We start from the raw sequence: 22,672 nt of genomic DNA on the forward strand, positions 1-22,672 counted from the left end.
AAGGATTACTTTTGTTTTATTACCATAAAGTAAGACAACGAGACGTAAGAGTCCGCAGCCGTGGAGGCAATGTCTATGGGAATGTCCCACACTGAGGCTGAAGGGTCAAATTTAACTTATTTATTTAAAATGTAGTAACTATATTTCACAACAAACTGCTAACGAAGAGTCACAGGATTTTAGAAGGGTACCTGAAGAAACACTTGAGTTTCCTCACCTGCAGAACCAAAACCAAACCCTTTTTCCGTGAGACTACGTCGCACAAGGGTTAGATTTTTTGTGTTTGTTTGTTTCCTCTGCAGCCGCAGGAGGCTCACAAGTGGACGAGGGCGGAGAGGAAAAAGTGCTCTGAGAATCATCCTTTTGATTTCAATTATTGAAAGTCAGAATTTTTATGTAGAACAGAAGCTGCGACCCGTTTTAACCTGGACCGTCCACAGAGCCACACCACCACTTCTGCTAATAATACAATGAATAATCACTCCTTCAACGTAAGCTTACGATGGGAGGTTGGAAATAATGACGACGATAAGTGAAAAAAAAGAGAAAGTTTATTTCCAAAGAGGATTGCACGGCATTGATTTGTTGTTGTCGAACAGGACAGAAGATGGGCTGCTGTGATGACAGCTGGTGTGTGTCCGGGTTTTATATATTTTTTGTTTTTTTGTTTTTTCTTTTTGTGGATGAAAAGGTCAGCCGCGTCAAACACAAGAGACACCCTGCGCACACAATATGTTTCAGGTTGAATGTAACATATATAGGCAGACGTACAGAGGACAGGGACACACAAACACATTGTGGTAGCTGTGTTGCGTAAGCGTAACAGACCTATACAAACATATGTGTACCACAACAGGATAATACGGATCCGTCCTCTACACATATTTCCGGACATGTTGTTCTTTACAGAGCAGCGGTGTCCCGTCAACCTGACATCTGTCCATCACATCTGTCCAAGTCGCTGACACACACACACACACACACACACAGTTGGACACACACACACGATGTTCATATTGTATCTCCTTGTGTGGAAATGACTCCCTGGATCAGCAGGTTTCCACTCTCATTTTTTTTTTTTTTTTTCCCCTCTTCGGGCTACATCAAACACCGGAATGATTCAAGGCGGGAAAAAAAAAAAAAATCAAATGAATAAGGATTGAGACGAGGGAGAATCTGGAATAAAAAGTAATATCCACTTCACAGGCATGCTGCAGATGATTCCCGCTCCATCCTGCACCTTCTCTCCCTCCCTCCATCCCTCCATCCCTCTTCCTGTGTTTGCCTTATTGTGGGAATGTATTACAGGTGCGCTGCGTGTTCTTGTAAGCAGAAGAGGCATCGATTTTCTGTCGCCTTTAGAGGATAACCAAAGGAAATAACACTGTGCGGCGTGCGATAGCATGCTGTGTGTGTCTGCGTGTGCCGTATCATCTGGAATCGGCGCGAGGAACGCATAAATACGAAAGTGCGTACCTCTGTGACAGTCAAACTACAACACGGTGAAAAAGACCACACACACACTGCGCCTCCACAAAGTGTTTGTACACCTGAGCAGAGTTTTTGTGTGTGTGTGTGTGGTGGTGAGCGGGCCCCTCTGGTATTAAGGGTTTTCAAGGTTTTTTGCAAAATGTGGAGAAAACAAAAGGTCCCCTGAGTTTAGATTTAGAAACAGTTTAAGATGAAGATAACAGTGAAGGTTGAGGTTGAGGGTAAACAGTTCAGCCGTGAAAACGTGCGAGGAGAACGGGCTCCTGAAAACAATGAACGAATGTTGGCGTGTGTGTGTGTTTGCACTAGATTTGTGTCGGCGTTGTAATTCGTCTGCACTGAACCGTGCCTATTGTTGTCCTTGTAAACTGAGAGCAATGAGTTTTTCATTTAAGATGCGTCTGATAACAGGAGCTCTGCTGTATGAATTCAATTAATTCTGCTTGTCTCGTCTCTCACGCTCTCTTTCCCTCCGTCTCTTTGTATCTTTGCTCTGATTTTCACCCGCCTCTCCTCTCGTCTCGTCCCTCAGGTTATGGCGGGGTGGAGTTACTCTTGGTGCTGTGTGGCCTGGATCTCTCCCTGCCCTGCCCTCGACACTGCATCTGCTACACTTCACCTAGCACCGTCTCCTGCCAGGCCCACAACTTCCACGCCGTGCCCGAGGGCATCCCGGCTCAGAGCGAGCGCGTCTTCTTGCAGAACAACAAGATCCAGCGGCTGCTCCGCGGCCACTTCTCACCCACCACCACCATGTTGTGGCTTTACTCCAACAACATCTCCTACATACAGCCGTCTACTTTCCACGGCTTTGACCGCCTGGAGGAGCTCGACCTTGGGGACAACCGGCACCTGAACGCCATCGCCTCAGACACCTTCACGGGTCTGGGAAGGCTACACGCCCTGCACCTCTACCACTGTGGCCTGATCAGCCTGCCTCCGGGGATCTTTTCAGGCCTCCATAATCTTCAGTATCTCTACCTACAGGTACATGGATGATAGCCTCCTTTTATCTCCCTTGTATATTGCATCTGCAGCCACAATCGCATTAGGGTGTAATCTGTCCGTCAGCCCGGCTCAGCACTTACTGCATATGAATTGGATGCTGATCAAATGTTAGCTGTTATCCCGAGTGCAGGGAAAAAATACCACAAAGCAGCCCTCACGCCGAAGTAATCCACGCTATAGCTTCTGTGGTCAACCACCGCGGGTTTCAAATCCTGGATGGAGTGAATAATTTCTTTAATTACATGGTGGCTTTATGAGGAGAAAAGCTCCTGTACATATTATTGATTGGAAAATCAATGTATATTCATACAGAGTGAGTGGGGTAAAGGTTACAACCTGTATGTCGTCTGTCATATCAGCTCGTGAAACGTACAGGAAACCACATCTGCTCGTGAGTAGATAAAAATCATCGGCCATTGAACTCCTTCCTTTAACGGAGCTCTCGACCACTTCAAGGGCAAAGAAAATCATTTCGACCTCTCTGACTCTGTTCAATAGCTTCTTCTAGCTGCTGCCCTCTGGAAGCTGTACAGATCACTGAATATCCAACCATCCGCTATCAAAATAACACATACTTTGAATTCATGGAAGGCCAACTAGTTCCTGTATTAAATATATGTGATGTTACTGGCTTCTTCTGTGATGTTAGAAGGGCGTACTGTTAACCACGTTCACATGGCGGCCATTTTCCTCTGACTCTTGACGAGGACGTTGTTGTTAATTGTCTTGCTGTCTCTTCGCCCAACCTCAGACATGTTCTCGTTAAGTCAATTGCGTCATGTAACATCACGCTCAGATGAACACACATGTCGCTGTCATGTTCATACGAATCCAACGCAACAGTGCGGTCCAAGCTCTTTAGCGGTTAGTGCTTTGTGTGGCACGAAGAGACTGACAAGACATGTCGGCCTCGTTAATTAAGTGTTGTCAGCGTTCCCAGAAACAACGTGACCACCGCAGCGTACCAGCAAGCCTTCATCATACGGTCGTAGTTGGATTGGATCTAGGAAAACTTTGTCGAATGGGTTACAATACTACGTTGCTTCTTTAACTTCCATTGTACGTTATCTAAGTATCTTGCATTGCGTTACTGATCAGGTGTTCTCTCCTTGCAGGACAACCAGTTAGAGTTCCTGGAGGACGATCTGTTCATCGACTTACTGAACCTCAGTCATCTCTTCCTACATGGCAATCGATTATGGAGCCTTCGACAGAACACTTTCCGTGGTCTGGGGGTCTTGGACCGTCTGCTTCTCCACCAGAATCGAATCCAGTGGGTTGACCGGCAGGCTTTCCACGACCTGCGACGCCTGACCACCCTTTATCTGTTTAATAACTCCCTGACTGAGCTATCTGGTGGCAGCTTGACGCTTCTGCCTGCGTTGGAGTACCTACGACTTAACGACAACCCCTGGGAGTGTGACTGCAAGGCCCTGTCACTTTGGGATTGGCTGCGGCGGTTCAGAGGCTCCACCTCCTCACTGGTATGTGTTTCGCCCCCAGAGCTGGCAGGGAAGGACCTGAAGACGGTGAAGAAAGAGGAGTTGCCCAGTTGTGAGGGTCATGCACGTGGTGGCCAGGGTCGGGAGATGGAGCACGGAGAGTCTTTGAATCACCTGAATCGTCACAGAAACCATCACAACCACCATCAGCGGCCGTACTTGCCTCACGGGGACCAGTACAGCTTGCCGTCGCCCTCGCCCCTGCCACGGCCGCCTAAGGGAGGCCGCAGAAACTGTACCCGCCGGGGCCGCAAGGCCAAAGGGGGGCTCAATGAGGTACAGGTACTGCGGGAGGACGGGGAGAAGGACTATACTCCAGATGGAGGTAAATATGACCTGTCTGGATCTGGAAGGAGGAAGAACAAGTGCATCCCCAGGACTTCTGTTGGCCCACCGAGCGGGGTCCAGAGAGCCAATAATAAAGCAGGGTCACACCTCGCTGATTATCTCTTCTGTTTACCGTCAGCCCTCCTGATGTCACTGATCTCTGTGATCGTACGCTGAGACAGAAAATGTGCAGGAAATGAGACTGTTGTGCTGGTGATGCAACCTTATGATTCATTCTCCTGAACCACCCTGACCTGGCTCTTTAAATGAGGCATGTGTGCATAACTGTGTGTGTACATGACTGTGTATAAACAACTATCAAATATCTACTGTTGAAGTGTCCCTGCAGTATTAAGGCAGGAATCTTTAACGGGTCATAATCTAAACATGGACGTCAGGGAAAACAATTCAGCCCACAGCTTTGATGATGTCACCAGGGGATCGACAGGAAAACTTTACATTCGTCTCGGTGGCATCGATTGCTTAACTGAATTGATGTACTTGTAAAAACTGTACAGCCACATAGAATAACAAGCCAGTCAATCATTGCGATGATAGCGAGGAGAGTGTTTGATATGAATTGAGCAGTTCAAGGCTCAGTCTCTATGTTTAGCCCCTTTGACAATTTCATCGCTCTCTCAGCGCATCCTTCCATCTGTCACTCGCGCCGAGACAAAGACAGTCACTCAACAGCACCTTAAGATCAAGACACAAAATACCGCGGAGGCAAGTGGCAGTAAAATGAGCCATCGTTTGAGCAGTAATAACTATAATCACTACAAATCCACCAATGAAGTGGTTTTTACTTACACGTCGTCACTGGAAAGGTGAACCCACTTCAGTGCACATCTGTGTCTTTTCAGTCGAAACTCTAAGAAAGACACCACCGGAGTTGGTGACACGTCTATGTAACAGTTAAGTCCTCAAATAGTCCTGTTGAAAGGTGTCTGTTGTCCTTGCAACCCATCGACTTAAAAGCCATTCAGAAACAACCAATCATAAGGGCCAACCAGTCACAGTCAGTGTAAATGAGCAGGTGAGTGAATGAGTTTCTGTGTTACTGTTTGTAAGAGTGTGTCTCCACCAAAAAGAAGAAGAAGAAAAAAAAAAAACTAAAGCCATGCGGGTAGAACGACACTAGATAGCAAGAGTGCCTAATGCGAGCCAGTGGCCTATGAGGACAGATAATGGTTACCGTTTGGCTTCATTCACACTTTTGGACCTCACTGGCTACAAAACAGAGGCCTCAAAAAGCCTGAAGGGTCAACTCACGCAGGCCAAGGAAAAGCTGGGACCCAACTTTCCAACTCCCAGAAAACTGTTATGCACTTTTTTTCTGAAATACTGTGGAGGATAACGGAAAAGAAAATGTACCCTTCGAGCAGGGATGGTTCAATCAAAGTCGTCACAGGAGGGTTTCGAACACTGGAAGGAGGACAGATGACCACCACAACATCCTGCGATGGTATAACGAACTGCTGAAAGTGGAAAACAGAAGCAGCTCAGAATCTGTGATGATCATCACAGGGCAAAGGGAACGACAAACCGCTACTGAATTTCTCTCTGTCCTCTCTGGTGTGTTTAGTGTGCTCCAAAACAGCCGGACTTGACACTCTGTAAGCCCTGATTGGAGAGTTGGATTTTTAATGCTGCTACGACTGAGAGGAGCCCCTTTCCGAGGCTTTCTTCTGCAGGAAATAACAAGGACAAAGAGGACTATGGGATACAGTGCCCCGAATGAACTGGAGCGGTTCAAGCACACACACCCCTAATGAAGCCCGATCACCTTCACAGCCTTCCTGGCCCCACTGCAAACAGATAACCCCTGTCAGATCCCAGAGCAGAGCACCACGGATGCTGTATAGGTTTTCAGTCATTCACCCCAAAGTCTCAAGTGCTCAATTACAATAAGTGAAACCTGTACAGATGCACACGGGTCGTGCGGGTACCTTAACGAGCCAGTAATGCTAAAAAAAAAAAAAAAACTCTTCATTTCTTAAAGCATTACAGAGTTGTGACTTGCCCTTGTATGCAAAGGACCTCGCTAAGAAGCCACCAACGACGACAAAAAGCACAACAAATTATTAGATTGGTTTGCTGACGACCTAACGATGCGCGGTCCTGATGGGAATCCGAGCGCAGGGAGCGACATGCGTACCGCCGGTGCGCGCTTCCTGCCGAAGCCCCGCCTTTTTTTCGTGTCTATCTATCTAAATGTTGGGGGACGAACAGGAAGTCCGTCGCTGGTGTCGTTCTCCCGACATGTAGGATTATAGAGACCCCTACTGGTGAACTTGTTCGTGCTGCTGTGAACCCAGAGGTGATGTAAATTGTGTCTGTTTATTCCTGTGAGGATGACTTTGTTTTGTAAAATAAACAACGACAAAAAAAAAACAACCAAAAAAAGAAAGAAAAGAAAGAAAAGAAAAATGAAACTCTCCGTTATGTCTTGGTCGTTCCCTGAAAAGTACACAGGGAGCTCGGAGCTGGAACTTTTTTTTATTTCGTATGATTACCATCATTATATACTTTTTTTTGTTTTTTTTTTTCAGTTGTGTCTTTTTGTTTTGCTGACTCATTCAAGATAAACACTGCACTGCCCCCTCCCTCTCCCCCCTCTATTCTGTTCTATCCTCCTCTTCATCCCTCCCTCCCTCCTCCTCCTCACCTCCCTTCCTCTGTCTGCCTCTTCTCCTCCCCTCTCCTTCCCTTCCTATCTCTCTATTCTTTTTCCTCTCCTCTCTTCATTTGTGCAACGCAAATGTTTTGTATGTGGTTATCAAACAATGCCAGACTCAAAAGCTGTTTATAAATAACATTAAACAGAAAGTGTCCTCAAATGGCTGAGGTGGTCTCTGTTTGCCTTCTTTCTGTCATAGTGCATATGCACATCTGTCTGTGTGTGTCTGTGTGTGTGTGAGTGTGGCTAATAGACAGACCTCCAGAATGGGCCCTGAGGCTGAATGATAAGGCAATGAAAGGAATGGAAAAAATGGGTAAAAAAAAAGTAGAAAAAGGTAATGGAATAAGTGCACAAATTCATCTATCGCCGCGAGAGAAACACACACACCCATTTAACCAGGGTATATTTTGGCCTCCTTCATGTCCTAGTTTCACTCATACACTCTGCAGCCTCTAATAAAATATGCATCAGAATGACTGTGAGCACACACACACACACACACACACTCACAAAAGCTCACAAATACACACACCTGTCGAGCTGTATTAGCTGTGAGGGAGGTGTCTTGTGTCAGGTCAAGGTGAGGTCAAATAGAGCGCTCGCGTGCGCCGCGTCCAATTTGATGGTTTGCACAGTGTTCACGTTTGTGCGCGCCGGTTTGCACGCGGCGCTGCATTTGCTTTATGTCCGTGTGTGCTCGTGTACGATACGTGGTGTACCATGTATGCCCACCGTCACGGCAGATCCGGCCTGACAGCAAGCTGGGGCAGGGGGAAGAGGTGTGCCTCTGAGAGACAGTATCACTGCTCTGTTTGTAAAACAAAGCTGACAACCGGGAGAGCGAGGGGGAGAAAGAATGAGTAAAGCTCGAGGATTTAAAGGCAGAGGGGTGAAGATATCTACGAAGGAAATCCAAGAAGTAGTTATCAGTACCAAACAGACCGGCAGCCAGGGGAGAGGAAGTGGGCATAATATGGGTGGCTGCAGCATCAGCTCGGAGCTGTGCTCGGTCAATCACTGCACAGCCTGGGCTGCAATTTACATGCGTTCATCCATGTATGGATACTAAATGTGATGGAGGGCAGCGTTTGAGTCAGAGCACAGAGCTTCACATAAAACAGGAAACATGAAAGAGTTTCTAAAACAGGAGTCAGGCACGTCAGTATTCAAATGAATGTTTATGTACTTTAAATGAGAACAATAGAGGAATATGTGAAAGGATGAATTAAAGGAGACATGTTTTCATGTGTCAGATTTCTTCGGAGTTACTTTTAAAATGTGTTTACATGCTTTAGTGTCTGTTTGAGCGCCTGTCTCTTTAAGGCCCCGCCTCCTCAATACCAAGTCCTTTCTGATTCGTCAGCTCACACACGCCTGACCCAACACCTCTAACGACAACAGAGCGGCTGTGCTGAGTCGATTTCATTCATCCAAACTTGGCGTTCATTTTGCAAATGTGTGACATGCTGACGTAGCGTGATGTCACAAAGTCACCGAATTGGAGGCGTGACTACTGACGAGGTGTTTTCCGTGGGAAAGAGGAGCTTCTGTTGGTTCTGACTTTGACCCTTTTAACTTTAAAGATCTTTTTTATTCACAAGATATTTAACCTAAAACATTGAAGGAAACTAAACAAAATAAAAAAAAAACAGATATAATACGTAATAAAATAGAAAAAGCAACGGTAAACACACAACAATAAAGACGAAGATGCAAGGGAGGATCTTATTAAGGACAGAGGAATGAGGGAGAGAGATGGCAGAAAGATAGCAAGAAGCAAACGACATTAGAGAAATAGGTTAGGAAATAAAGTCAAAGGAAAGTTGGGGCTATGAGGAAAAAATAAGTCGAAAGGGGAAATAAACAACAGAGGGAAAGAGGGATTAAAGGAAAAAGACGGAGAGAAAAAATAAAGGAGAAAAGATAAAGGGTTGAGAAGAGAAAGTAATAGGAGGCGAAATAAATCAAATGATATAAAGATGCTGCCGAGGACAATCAGAGGAATGTAAGGAGGGAAGGAGGGAAGGAATTAGGGGAGAAAACAAGGTGGTGAGGAAGAGAGCCGTGCAACGAAGGATGCATAGGGCAGGAGAGAAACCCTCCATAGAGACGCATGTATACAGGCTCCGTGATCAAACAGAAGAACAGCTCATCCACTAGTTCAGTCCCTAAGCTGAGGATCTGAAATAGCCGCATGTGAATATTTATATATGCCTATGTTCCCTTCCAAAGGCAAAGAGGCCAAGCAAAATTGATTTCTGCGTATGAATCCCCGCAGAGTTGAGACTCAGCAAAAGAGAAGCTGAAAAGAGCAAGGGAGAGGGAGGAATAAAAGAAATAAAGCGCCGCTCGGAAGAACAGTAGTAGATTTTGTGAAACAACCTGAAAACTATGAAATGGGGGACGCCTTCAGTGAGATGCAGATGTATGAAGTCGATGCGTACGCTATTTGTCTTGCGTTCTGTCCTCATCAAGAAGGATATTCGCCTCACGTGTTTTGATTTTCGCTTTATGAGCACGTGGCATCGATCACGCACCAGCTCAAATGCATCACACTTCCATCCTGTACGCACCATTGAACACCAGCCGCATTTTCGTCGCCGTAACTCCATCAGGCTACGTTGCACTCATTACAGGCCGGTATCTGATTCTAATTAGGAAGAAGGTCAAAGTGTGGAGCCGTAATGGAGCCAGACGAGAATGTGCAGCCATGAAACCACGAGCCATAGATCAAGATCTGACTCGATCTGTTGCAAAAATGTTCCGCCCCGCTGTTTTAAGTCCAAACTTCCATCGCACGGCGCTTTTGAATGAATTGACCGGCTCCTTTTCTTTCCATCTCAGTGTCAACAGACCGTACTGAGTTGTTCCTTTTATTCAATGTCTGCACTATTGTCACAAGTCCCAACAATCACAGTTTTAAAGGGCAACAAAAGTTCACGTGCAGATGAACCAAAAGGAAAACGAACAATCGGCCCCAGTTGGAGACATTTCCGACCTTTCAGCAGCAGACTCGTACACGGGGTAAATCTGAGAATTGACATTCGGATGTGCAGCTGATGTCTTCATCATCTGTGTATGCACGGTGAATCGAAACTGTGTCAGTGTGTTTTCATCAGTTTTGGAGTCTTGCTGCAGCTTTATTAAATGTTTCATCATCCCGGATTAATGTTTTAAATAAGTGAAGTCGCCGTCTCTGCACTGTGTTGTCTCTGCTACAATATTTGTGTTTCTAACTACATTTTTAATGCACTGTTCCCTCAGACAAACAATCGAAAACAGATGTCTAAATTAATTCAAACACCATCATGCACACGCATTATTGGGACCATGCTGGTTCCCATCTGGGAGCTGGGAAGCACAAACGAACCACGCTCCAACAGGGGTGGAGATACGACAGTATTTGTGGGCTTAAATAATAAATAATGTGGGGAGTGAGGATGTATTTGAGTGTGTTCAGCTAAACGCTAACATCAGCATCCTAATATGATCACAATTAAAGATGAGCAGGTAATGTTTACTATGTTTAATATCTCAGAATAGCATCTTAGCATGCCAACATTTGTGAATTAGCTCTAAACACAACGTACAGCTGAGGCTGATGGGAATGTTTTGCAAGTATTTGGTCATAATTCAACAGGAAAAGTTCACGGATCGTCAAAGTTGGTGCGGTTCATCCAATGGGGAACGTGAATTAGTGTACAGCATTTGAGACATTTCACTCAGAACTCCTTATTGTCACACTCATCGTCGCACGACAGGAGAAATCTGACGATAGCCAAAGACAGGATTTAGCCTCTGGGGACCATGATTGTCCATACGAAATTTCATAGCCATAAACCCAATAGTTGATGTTTCAGTAATGACTAAAGTGGTGAACTGACTGACAAAGATGAGAGCCACTGGTGCCACTGGTGCCACTGGTGGTAGATGGTTGTAAATTTTGGGGGAAATGTCCGACTTGAATGCAAATACATGTAAATAAACACCTTTTGGTTTGTGCATGTGAATGAACATCCAGTTATGTTTAACAGCTTTGCCTATTCCACCCCACAGGCTTCCCAAAAGAGCCCGTGTGGGATTAGCCGTGAACAATGACCTCTCAAATAGTGCCTCTCATCACTGAGGTGTTTTCAGTTGGCTGAGCAGACCTCTGCAGGAAATGCTCGGCTGTCCGACGTTATACGCACCGACCACAGTCAGACGTCAGCGTGAAGAGGCTGACCTGCGTCTAGGGATCTATATGGACGAGGCACTTCAAGATGAAGGTGTGAAAAGCCGAGCGTCATCACGGTAAGAATAACCACAGCTTTAGAGGAGCTCAATGTGATGTCATACACTCTAAGCTCCTCCCTTCCTGAAGAAGTATGAAAATAGACTCTTTCTGTATCTGTATGTCTGAATTTTCCTCCTTTCCCCCCAAAAAAAAACGAAGGAAAAAAAGAACATCACCAAGCGATCCCCCAGTAATGGGGTCCTATCTATTATTTCTGAGAGCTCTGCTGCGCTGGTGGTTTGAAACCATTCCTAGCAGAGACAGCATTCCACTTAAAGTCCTCTACCTGTCATCTAGATGCTGTCCCAAGCTTATTCCTACATCATAGGTTCTTCTATTATATTAATTATTTGCAGTCGTTCTCTTTTTAGTTTTTTTTTTTGCGTGCTTAAGTTCACCACCCGCATTGATGAAAAGCTCGTCTTGATTTTTTGATCTTGTCACTATGCCCCAATTTCTGAGCTCACATTCGTAGGAAACCGTCGCTCAGAGGAAGCGGCGTGCTTTCAACATTTCATCAGTAGGTTATCATTTGAGGGTAGGAGAAGAGGCTACTGGCTCTATCATGGATCTAAAGATTAAAATCTCGATACAGCAGTGGAGATGGAGCCCTGTTAAAAAAAAAAAAAAAAAGCCTAAAAAAGCTCAACATCCCGTTATGAATTTATGCTTCATTCCTGCCCCACTTCTGCAGTTGGAAAGTCGTTCTTCTGACGTTGGTGTGCTCATCTGCGTCATGCCGGAATGTGGGAGCAACACGGATGCAAAAAAAGAAGTTTTATAGTGTTAATATCAAGTTTAAACAACACATTGAAAGCTGTTACAGAGTACAAAGGAAAAAAGTGTTTGGTCAAGAAAGGGTTAACTCCGCGCGAGTTGTTTGTTATGAACCTGTCGGCATCTTTACTGACGTCAGGGCCGATCCTCCGTTAGACTGACGGAAAAGCATGAGAAGAAGTGCAAGGAGAGAGCTCAGGATAATTGTTAAAAAGAGAGGAAAGGATCGGGATAATTGTTGACTTACTTTTGAAACTCTGGTGAGTGAAGGCATTATTTGTGTGTAGCTGTCGGCTAGCGAGACTGTCGGCTAGCTAATTGGTCACATTAGTATTATTTAGCACGGTAGAATGTGAGTTAAAACCAGTCGGAGTCCTTTGGAAGTTATACATGCTGGACATTACGGAATATTATATTGCTATAATTGTGTTTATAAGTTCATCATTTTGCGTGAAAGCGCTGTTAAAAATGTGTAAAGGTTAAAAACATGTTACTGAGTTATTGCAAAGTGCTGTAATTTCATTGTGAATGTGAGGAAATTCATGTCTAAATATTGTTAAACGTCTGATAAATAATTGTTTAAATAAGAACACTGTTAAAAAATTGTAAATTCATGGAGAGATTATCTCTATAAGTTAAAAAGTTGAAAAAATCTTGATTGATTGAATCTGATATTATTTCACTCGTGACGACATGACATCAGTTTTTATTGGAGATGATGAAGTAATTTGATTTGTTGTTCTGCACAATATGTGTAGACTGGTTTTTGGTGACCCCGGATCAGCTGAGAGAAGTCAACCAACCAGAAGAACTCTGAGGATTTCTGTTAGTAGACTGGCCAGCTACTGCAGGGTCCTCACAGTCAGATCGTCTTGGAACGCAACAGGATTTCCCAGATAAGCACATGAACACTAATACCTTCCCCGGGTAGTGTACATTAGAAACACAAGACCAACAACACAAAGAACAGTACCAGTACAACAAGAACTGAATGAAGGAAACTGGATCCAGAGACAATTATTTCTTTACCAGATAACTTTATTTTTTTATTTTCATTTTATTCAAAAAAAAAAAGAGAGCCCTATTTTATTTGGGGATATTTTTGAGTCACTGTAACTGTGATATTTTTTAGTCAGTTGTGACTTACCTTATCCATATTCTCTATTACTCCTATGAACCTATAGGCCTCAGTAAGCACAAATCTAATACCGGTGCTACATAAAATAATACATGACTCTGCTAAAGGTTTCTTACCATAAGCCAAATGTTTACAGCCCACAGAGCGTGCACACTTTGGTCTGCTGACGACCGATCCGGGTAACTTCAAGTTCAGCCTCTGGCTAACTTGTACAGGGATCAAAGGATTCATTCGTGCAGCTCTTCTCGACTTTCCAAATATTATCTGACCAAATGGATCAAATTATGTTAATTAAGTTATGTTGTTAAGTCATTTCGCGAGGGTTGTGACACTCAGAAGATCTTATCAGCCGTTTTACTGTGTCAAGCTGTCTGAAATAACACGAACAGGAGGACAAACGGTGATTTCAGCCAAACCATCCTTTTTTAAACTGGCGCTGCACACATCCGAAGAGACGCGAACACACATGCACACGCACGACACAGTCAGACGACTCACACAGAGTAGATTTACTGACATATTTGATGTCCAAGCTCTGATCTCATCATCCTCCGCGAGCTCACACCAAGCTCAACTCGGCTCAGCAGAGATCGCACAGTGATGATAAACTTCCTCCAAAACCACATTACACGCAGAGCCCAACAGCAGATATTACGTGGACACCATGTGGTTATTCCCCAAAAGACCAACTGCAACCAGTGCTGGGAGTGTACCGTCTAAAGCACTGATGTGGTGGGTAAGTCTAAACAAAGCTATCCACCTGATTTAAACCAGGAGGCTAAAACACACCCACTACACCTGCAGTGATGTGTGTACAGTGAGCAGGTGACAGTCAGTTCCCGGAAAAAGGTTTTCTCTCGCAGGGTTTTGACACTGCCAACGTCCAGCTGACACACGGGCTTCAGTTTGTCAGATTTACTTAGCTGGCATTAAAACTTCAGTGTTCAGGTGTTGCTGGCACTTGCATTTTGCAGCTTGGACTTTTTAAGTGGCATACTTGTCTTTTCGAAGCAGACTCTCCATGTGACACACGCACACACACACACATTGTCTTTGGCAGCCATCATGGCCTTTCTGGTGACAAGAGAACTTGGCATGTCAGTACTGGGGCTGGCACAATATTGGGCGTTGTTTGTGGTCACCAACCTGCAGACTCTTTCACAGTCTGCATGACTGCGAAAAAAGGACCACCCAGCATGACCGTAGGAAGGTTCACAATCAGCTTCCCTCGTCCTGATGGACCCGGTTCACTCCGAGCGTCGTCAGCTCTCTTGGCAACGATACCATCATCCACGAACTTCTCTTCAACATCACCCAGTCACTTTCTTGGGCAGGAGCCAAGGAAAGCGATCCATAAAATACCTCAGGGGAGAGAATGCAGTGGCTTGGCATCTATTCATGTCGGCACGTTGAAGCAGTTCATCCCCAAAGACTGTTGTTGTGAGGTAGTTCCTCACATCAATGACGAATCCTTCTTGCAGAAGAATTATGTTGGCCTTTACTGAATACACGCGTCTCCTAGCCAATGGATAACTCGTCGTCAGTCTGCTGGTATTCTGTGTTTCTGTAAAGAGCAGGCTGACATCCTCTCTAACCTCGTCCATCATTTTGACAACAGCTTTGCAGGAGGCGAGCAGAATGTTTTTAAGGTGCAGCTCTTATGTCAGAAGTCCAGTATGGATGCGAGGTTCATCTGTCTGAGGAGGGGGGTCGGGCCCATTTCAAAATGAGAGCATGAAGCTTGGATTGTGGACCAATCAATAACTTTTTCCTCCTTCTTCTTTTTGTTTCTTTCACCCACTGGTGTGAAAAAATGATAACACACACTTTCCGGTTGGAGGATGTTAACCTGGTTTCTACAGCTGATTTTAGTCGTGTGGGATTGGATGGCGAGGGCCTGTTTCCATCTGCTGACTTGCTGCTTGCTTCGATTCTGCTCTTTACGAAGCGAGAGGTAGACTTCTTGGGCTTCAGGTCGGCTAGCTTGGAGTAGATGTGAGTAAGAAAAGAAAGGACTTGCTGAGGGCGTGCTCTTTAAAGTGGCTTTGAAGAGGACAACTTCAGAGTCTTTGGAGATTTTAGAACTCACGCAGCACAGATTTCTTGCTGACTTTTAAGCAGCAGCGTGCACGAGGTTTGCATGTACAACCGACTAAGTAGATAAGTAGATACACCGCCTTTATGAATGCTGCAAGGCCTCTACACTGTCAGCTGCAACACAGCTGTTCCATGATGCCTTCTGAAGTAGATCTTCCACACTCTAATCTGAGCAGCGCAACTACTTCCATGCCAACACTGGGAACATACACACTGACAACCATGGGATAAAGCTTGACAACATCCATTTATGTGCTACCAATAGTTGAAACGCTGCACAGGGAATGGCTCATACGTTTACTGCTGCTCCGTTCATGTTCAAGGCAAGTGTTCTCACAATGGCTGCCACTGTAGTTCTGGCACAGCCTTAATGTTTGGCAGCTACATCCTAATAAATGATGGTCCAGCATCATCAGCTACAGATAATGGCAAATTGTGCTCAATTATGAAGTTTGTGAATTGTGTCTCTGCCCGGACTGGCTGCGAATTCTTTTCTCTGAAATATTGTGTGTCGATCTTCAGAACTGAAGCTGTTCTGCCTGTCAGAAAATATGAATTGACACATCTTTACGTTATAACATCTTACAGGGGAAAATGAATCTCACTCAGGTTCGATACCTGCTCTTCCTTCATTACTGATCATTACTGAGTCTATCAAACTTTCCACCAAACGAACAGATTTTAAGCATCTCTGCATTCCAGTTTCCTTCTTCCCACATATGCCTCAACAAGAATTTACCTGGAAGAAGCTAACATGTGTAAATACACCCATGCCATTTGGAATATAATCAACACACAACATGGATCAAGTACAACAATAAAATACCCTGCAGCCATATCACCGTGCACACAAACCCAGACTGAACAGATCCCAGACGTACACTCATTACATGCATGTTATCATGCGCATAAGATGCCTTTGCAAAGTGAATCAGTGATCCTCTGCCAGTCAGTAGAGCTTCAGGCTAATTCTGTGGCTGATATGACAACATTCATCGTGTGGAGTCGCAGCTGCAGCACAGAGTGAACCCACTTAGAGATGTTCTCCTCCACAAAACCATCCCGGAGCGACACATCGGACTGTTGGCAGGTGAGTGTCTTTGTGAGGTGTTTGGTGACAGAGTTTGCACATGGCAGCAACAGCAGAGCAAACAAATAAGTGTGGTACGGATGGAGCAAGCCTCCGGTATTTCACATGTAGCAGCGCACAAAGTTGTCAGTGTCTTAACGATTAATTGAGTCGAAATTGATTTGGATAAATTGAGAGTGTCAAAGTGGAAAAGCCTCAATTTGAACGATTAGCTGAAATAATAACTGTTGCTGTCAGATAGCCAGATGTAGCTAGCTATTATTAGCCTTAGATTTTTAAATGCAAAGTGATGATGGTAGCTTAATTACACAAGTTACACATTTAGAAAATATGGCTTCAATTTTCAGTAATGAACTCAAGGATAGTTTAATCAAGCTCCATCCACCGCTCTGTTTATTTTATATGTTTAGGAAGAACAGTGGGGAGTTGTTAACTACATAAATATGTGATAACATCATTTCAGCAGCCTTCATTCTATTTAAAGTACCTCTCAGGTCTCACGGCTCCAACACATTGAGAAGTGTGGGTAGTTATCATCTGGTTGCAGAACACAAATGCACCATATGGCCGACGAGAGTACATTGCCCCGAGTCTACTCCTCCGAAAGCTACAGTCGATTATAAATGTGCAGCAGACATCGGGCGATGTTCATTTTTAGACCTCTTGGTCCTGAGTGCAAAGTTCAGCGCTCCACCAAACTGCATGAGAGAGGAATGAACAGAATAACAATATGAGTTTACAGCCCCTGCCAGTGTAGCCGCTCTGGTGCAGCTTTTAACAGTGGAGGGTTGTCAGTATCTCAGAGTGCAGTAGGCCGATGTACAATAGGACCAATCAGGCCTCAGAGCACACAATGCTGAAACTGTCCTTCTTAAAGTCAAGAATGACTTTCGTCTGGCTGCGGACACGGGATGATGTTGAGCTGTAATCCTCTTAGCCCGGAGTGCAGGTTTCAACCCCGCGTCGCTCCATTTTGATCGCCGGCTTCAGAAAGCGGCTGTAAGGTAACTTACATGGCTGAGCCAGGAACATGCTTTCATGCATGTGTTACATCATCAATTTTTCTGCCGTGTCTGCGGCTTCTGAAGCTCAGATTTCATCACATCACACACTGTAGTGTAGTGTGGAGTACAGATTAACATGGTTTTATATTTAATCTCCATTCAACCAGAGTCAAACTCTGACACCTACACCGTAAAAAAGCTGCTGGAAACTGTAAAACTGTGCAGAGTTACTGAAGTATATTCATTTACAGTCTGATTACTATGTTCTCATTTACAGTATTTTGATTGTACTTTCATCTACAGTATGTTAACTGCGTATTTATTTACAGTGTTACTGCTGTATTTTTAATGTGCAGTTTAACGACTGCATTCTCATTTACAGTTTCATTACTTTGTTTTCATTTACAGTATTATGATAGTACTTTTTGTATTTTCTATTTATATCATCTGCAGCATTTTCAGTACCAGAACTGTTTTTCTATAAGTATAGGTAAGTATAGGTGTTATTACTGTAATTGTATTTACAGTATGATTACAGTATTTCCATGAAGTCTCGTGACATGTTCGGTATCATTACTATGTTTTACGGTATTATGACATTTATGCAAATGACAGTTTTACAGCATTATTACTGTTATTTCATTTAAATCATTGCTGTGTTTTCATTTACATTTTCATGACTGTATTTTACAGTTTTTTCATGTACAATGTAATTACTATGTTTTGAAGTATTATTTCAGCAAATGACAGTTTAACATTATTAACGCTGTTTTCAAACACTTTATTGTTAATTACAGTAGAAGTTCTGTTTTCTCTTTGATTGAACACTATTTGCCAGAGCAATATGTTCCTTTTAAACCATTTGTAGTAGAGTACTGTGAACCACTTTTTCTTCTTTTACTCAAAAAACTAAAATCACAGTTACACACGAACATAACTGGATAATAACAGCTTGTACTGTGAGTGACACCTAATACCTGTGTGCCTGCTCAGACGACAGAGCAAGAACTTAACAAAGAAAATCTAAGACATCGGAAATATTGTGAGATTTAAGCGTACTTTAGCATTTCAAGATCGTCCAGTGCTGATGAGAAACGTGTGTAGCGTGAGGGATGTAAGACTCTGCTCGGGCGTTTTGTTGTTCAGAGGAGAAAATGGAGCAGTCCTCTCGAGGAGGAGTTGATATTCTCAGGAATGCTTTCAATTAAGGGCTTCTCTCTTTCCCTTATTAATTAAAGCCCGAGCATTTGGAAAATTAAAACCACATAGAGGGACGGATAGAGAGAGAGAGAGAACAATGACTTAAGTGTTGGTGGCTTGTGCCTTGAGCTTTCTGCATGTGTGTGTGTGTGTGCGTGTGTTGTTATGGCAGTAGAAAACATCCAGACGGAGAGAAGGAAGCAGGAGAAACAAAGAGCTTCTTGTCTCTCTCATCTTTATCTCCGTGTTGTCTTCATAACATCTCCCTGTTTATCTGACTTCTGCTGCAGATTCCCTGATCCATCACGGTTTAATCTGGTTTTTATGAGCCCGCCTCAGCCTGGTGTCTCCCAACACCTTACAACTGTGTGTGTGTGTGTGTGTGTGTGTGTGTGTGACAGGGGGCTGGTTACAACAAACAATGCAGTGTTTATTTGATTATTGTCAATTTCGAGCCACAAGACTACTCGGCGTGTCCGTAGAGACCGGCAGCTAATGTAGCATCCATGTAACTCCTCCAGGCAGCAGTCCTGACAACATGTTGCCATGGTTTTTATTGACAAATCCTTTGCAGGGATGTTTACCACAGTATTTATCATCAGCACAGATAAGAATTTTGTTTCGGTGGGCAGCTTCCTTGTCCAACAGAAAGCAGCTCAGGGACCAGTGGATGTAAGCAGTGCTAATCTAAGACATCATCACCATATATATCTCAACAATATCTCCTGCCTACAACAACTCTGTGTGCAACATCTGCAGTCATTAGTGATGCTCCTTTTTCTTTTTACATTTCTTTATGCGAGCAGAGAGAAGACAGACAGACAGCTGACACTGTCTGCTCCACTACACCTTTTTAGCTTCAGTCACAAGTAGGGATGTATATCGTTAGGATTTTATCGATACCGATACCGATTCTCCTTATCGGTACCGATACTTATCGATACTCTTATCGATACTACAACATGTAATTTTGTGTAAAAAAAAATAAAGACTTTACAAGATGTCAAAAGATTCAACCTTCTTTTTATTACCACAAGGTAATAATAAAGCTTCAACAGAACAGAAGCTATGCAATTACAAATACAAGGACTTTTATATCTGGCGGACCTGAATTTAGCACCGAGCAGACAGGAAGTCAAGTAACCAAATAACCATATAACATCCGGTTACTTTTTAAAATAAAACACTGCGTGTTGACACCAGCACACAAATCTCAAATGAGAGACAAACACAAGCTCTTCTATTAATCCTTCGGTCGGGAACACTTCCTGTTGTTGTTTTTATGACACATACCTATAACTGCGGTCCTGAGTGATAATGTAATTATCGCGGAAACTCCTCGGCCTAGCGACGCCAGCTGTCTACTGTACTGCGGTCTCAAAAGCAACTGGTTTACCAGACGGCGTACGGTGGAGCAAAACTGGATCGGAGCCGTAATGCAGCGGACAGTATCCAGTGTTAATTTGGGGTAAGCAACATAACCAAACACTTGGAGCGCGCACATAGTATGAAGCTAAAGGAGTGCCACGTGTTTGATTGCCATAACAAAGCGAGTACAGTTAGCAGTCCGGCTAGCAGCCTGGCTAACGTTAAAGACTGCAGCGGCACCCGGTTTCGTTTCTGCGACGTCAAGTCACGGAGTTTGTTGTTAAGTTTATAGTCATTACGGTTGGGTAGACGTTCAGAAACCATCTCCATGTCAAAAACTGGTAAAAATCATAAAAAGTACTTTTTTAAAAAGTACAGATAACAGTACCGTTTGTCCAGAATCTTAGCCGTACCCTGGTACCGTCCCAATTAGGAGCCGGTTCCAAAAAGTACCGGTCCTCGGTATACATCCCTTTATTGACAATCAGGTAAAAAACAACATCCATTCTGCTCCGATAATCCGTCATGACAAACATCAGTGACAAATATGTACACGGTATATAACTTGTACATATGGGGTCAGCAGTATGTTCCCACATTTCAAGGACATTTTCAAAATAAGGTCTTGTGTTCCTACATTTCCCTTTAATTTAAGCCCCATCCTCCCACAATTTTTTTTGGAAGCGCTTTATAGTAAATGAATGAATGAGTAATTGGTTAGGGTTAGGGTGAATTTATGAAAAAGGGAATGAGGGAACATAGGGCTTAATTTGGTAAAAAAAAAAAATCTTACGCCGTACTTTTTACAGTCACTGGGACGGATGTGGAGTCTGAATTATAATAATTCAACTCCATAATGATCATTTTCACCTCAGGAGAGTTTTGAACACCCTTTTTTTTCTTTGGGTAATTTAAATGTTTAAAATCAAGGTCTCGAATTTCTGTTGGAATTGACACGAGGAATATTAAGAATCAAAAACACAACAAACAAATGGTGACATGTGAGCTTCACCTGGGAGAAGAAGTGAGTTAGCTCATGTTTGCAAATCGTGTGTTTTGTGCCTGGATTTGAAGGTTGAGAGGGAATTAATACTGCAGATGTCTCTTGAGAGAAGAATTCCAAGCGGCTGCAGAGAAACTTTTAACTCTGGGATAATAGTTACACGAGATCTTTGACATTCAAGCTGTTATAATGACGATGAACGTGAGCCGAACCCGAGTTCAAACAGAATCTGCAGGGAGCCCATTTGAGCTCCTCCTCCCATGAGCGCTCATATCTGCGCTATGAGCTTGAATGCGGCTCACGCACAGCTGTCACAATACGCCTCGACGTTCTTTATTGTCTCGCGAACACACCACAGAAAACGGAGGGAATCTATACCCATAACTCGGCGGCTCACGATAAACTCGGCGACGCTATGAATTCCTTATAGTCCGCCGAAAAACTCCCAGAAGAAAGCGATTCAACACTCGTTGTCACTCACTCGCTTGTTTTCTCTCTCCAAAGCTTTTCTCCGGCTCTCCACCCCGAGAGGCCGTTGATATCAGAGGAGAAACGATGGAATTGAAGTCTGTTTTATTTTATTGTATTTATTTATTTATTTGTTTTCTTTGCTGGACTGAAAAGCTGTCAGCAGATTATGTGGGAGGACAGCAAGTTGACAAGATTTGTCACATTTCACTCTCCACCTCCCTCCTGCTCTTTCTCTCCCGCACGCTGAGAGACACTCGGGCAGGAGAAGCCCGTCACCCTCACCGCGCTGAAGCAAACGGAATAAAATAAGAAAAGCCACGGAGAGGGACGGAAGGATAAACATGCTTATTTACATGAATTATCTCTTTTCTCGGCTCTGATTTACATGCTGCTGTTTTCTTCCCTCCATCGTACACCTTCTCGTTTTCTCCATCATTCTGCCTACTTTTGTCTCCCTCACCCACTCTCCAACTCTGTCACCTCTCCTTATGTCTCGCATCTCAATCCCCCCCCCTCTCTCCTCCCTCCCCTCCCTCCCTCCCTCTCCTCCCCTGCCAGATGCCTATGATTCACGTTCGAAGTGTTTATACCTCCTGCTGTTCCCTCGCTTTCCTCCCACCCTCACACTCTTACCTCATCCTCACGGTTTTCTCCGTCTCTCTCTCACTTTCCTCTGCTCTCCCCTCATCGCTTCTCCTTCTTCCCCCACTGTTTTTCCTCCCTCCCCCTGCGCCTCTCAGATAACTGTCTTCGCCGCAGACACTTTTATCGCCGTAAGACCAATAGAACCGGAGGAGGGTGCGACACCCACCCGTGTCACCCTGTCACTCCCCCTTCATCCCGCCGCGAGGAATCCTCCCATCTTTTCTTCTGCAGCCGCTTTCTGAGATCCATCATTTCCTCCATCCCTGTCAAGTAAATCACCTCGTCCCCTCTGTGTTGCTCTGAGTTTTGTTCCACGTTCTTCTGTGACAAAGTTGCTTAAACCTCCTCTAATGACGTCGCCGATACAAGAGTTCCAAGTTCCCTTTTTGATCACGTGACGCATTGAAATCAAAGATTTTGAGCAGTCTTGTGTTCGGCTTTAATCTTTTAGCATTTTTAAGTTCTGACCCAGTCGTGCCTTTGATCGCTCCAGAGGCGGCAGCGAGGGCTAAAAGATGCACAATTATCTTACAATGAAAATGAAATACAGTGAATTAGTTCAAGTTATTGGCAAATACAAGTATCTTATTAA

The 22,672-nt window shown here is 44.1% G+C and overlaps 1 protein-coding gene across 1 annotated transcript in view; it reads left to right on the top strand.

The window, feature by feature from the left end:
• Positions 1 to 7,172, top strand: part of rtn4rl1a (reticulon 4 receptor-like 1a) — a 100,794-nt gene extending 93,622 nt beyond the window's left edge. The window contains exons 2-3 of the mRNA XM_030439042.1: positions 2,024 to 2,478; positions 3,615 to 7,172. Coding sequence (XP_030294902.1) covers positions 2,024 to 2,478; positions 3,615 to 4,505 — 1,346 coding nt within the window. The 3' untranslated portion in view covers positions 4,506 to 7,172. The remainder of the gene's footprint in view (positions 1 to 2,023; positions 2,479 to 3,614) is intronic.
• The last annotated feature ends 15,500 nt before the right edge of the window (positions 7,173 to 22,672 follow it).

Source organism: Sparus aurata, chromosome 13 (assembly GCF_900880675.1).
Source record: "Sparus aurata chromosome 13, fSpaAur1.1, whole genome shotgun sequence".
NCBI lineage: Eukaryota > Metazoa > Chordata > Actinopteri > Spariformes > Sparidae > Sparus > Sparus aurata.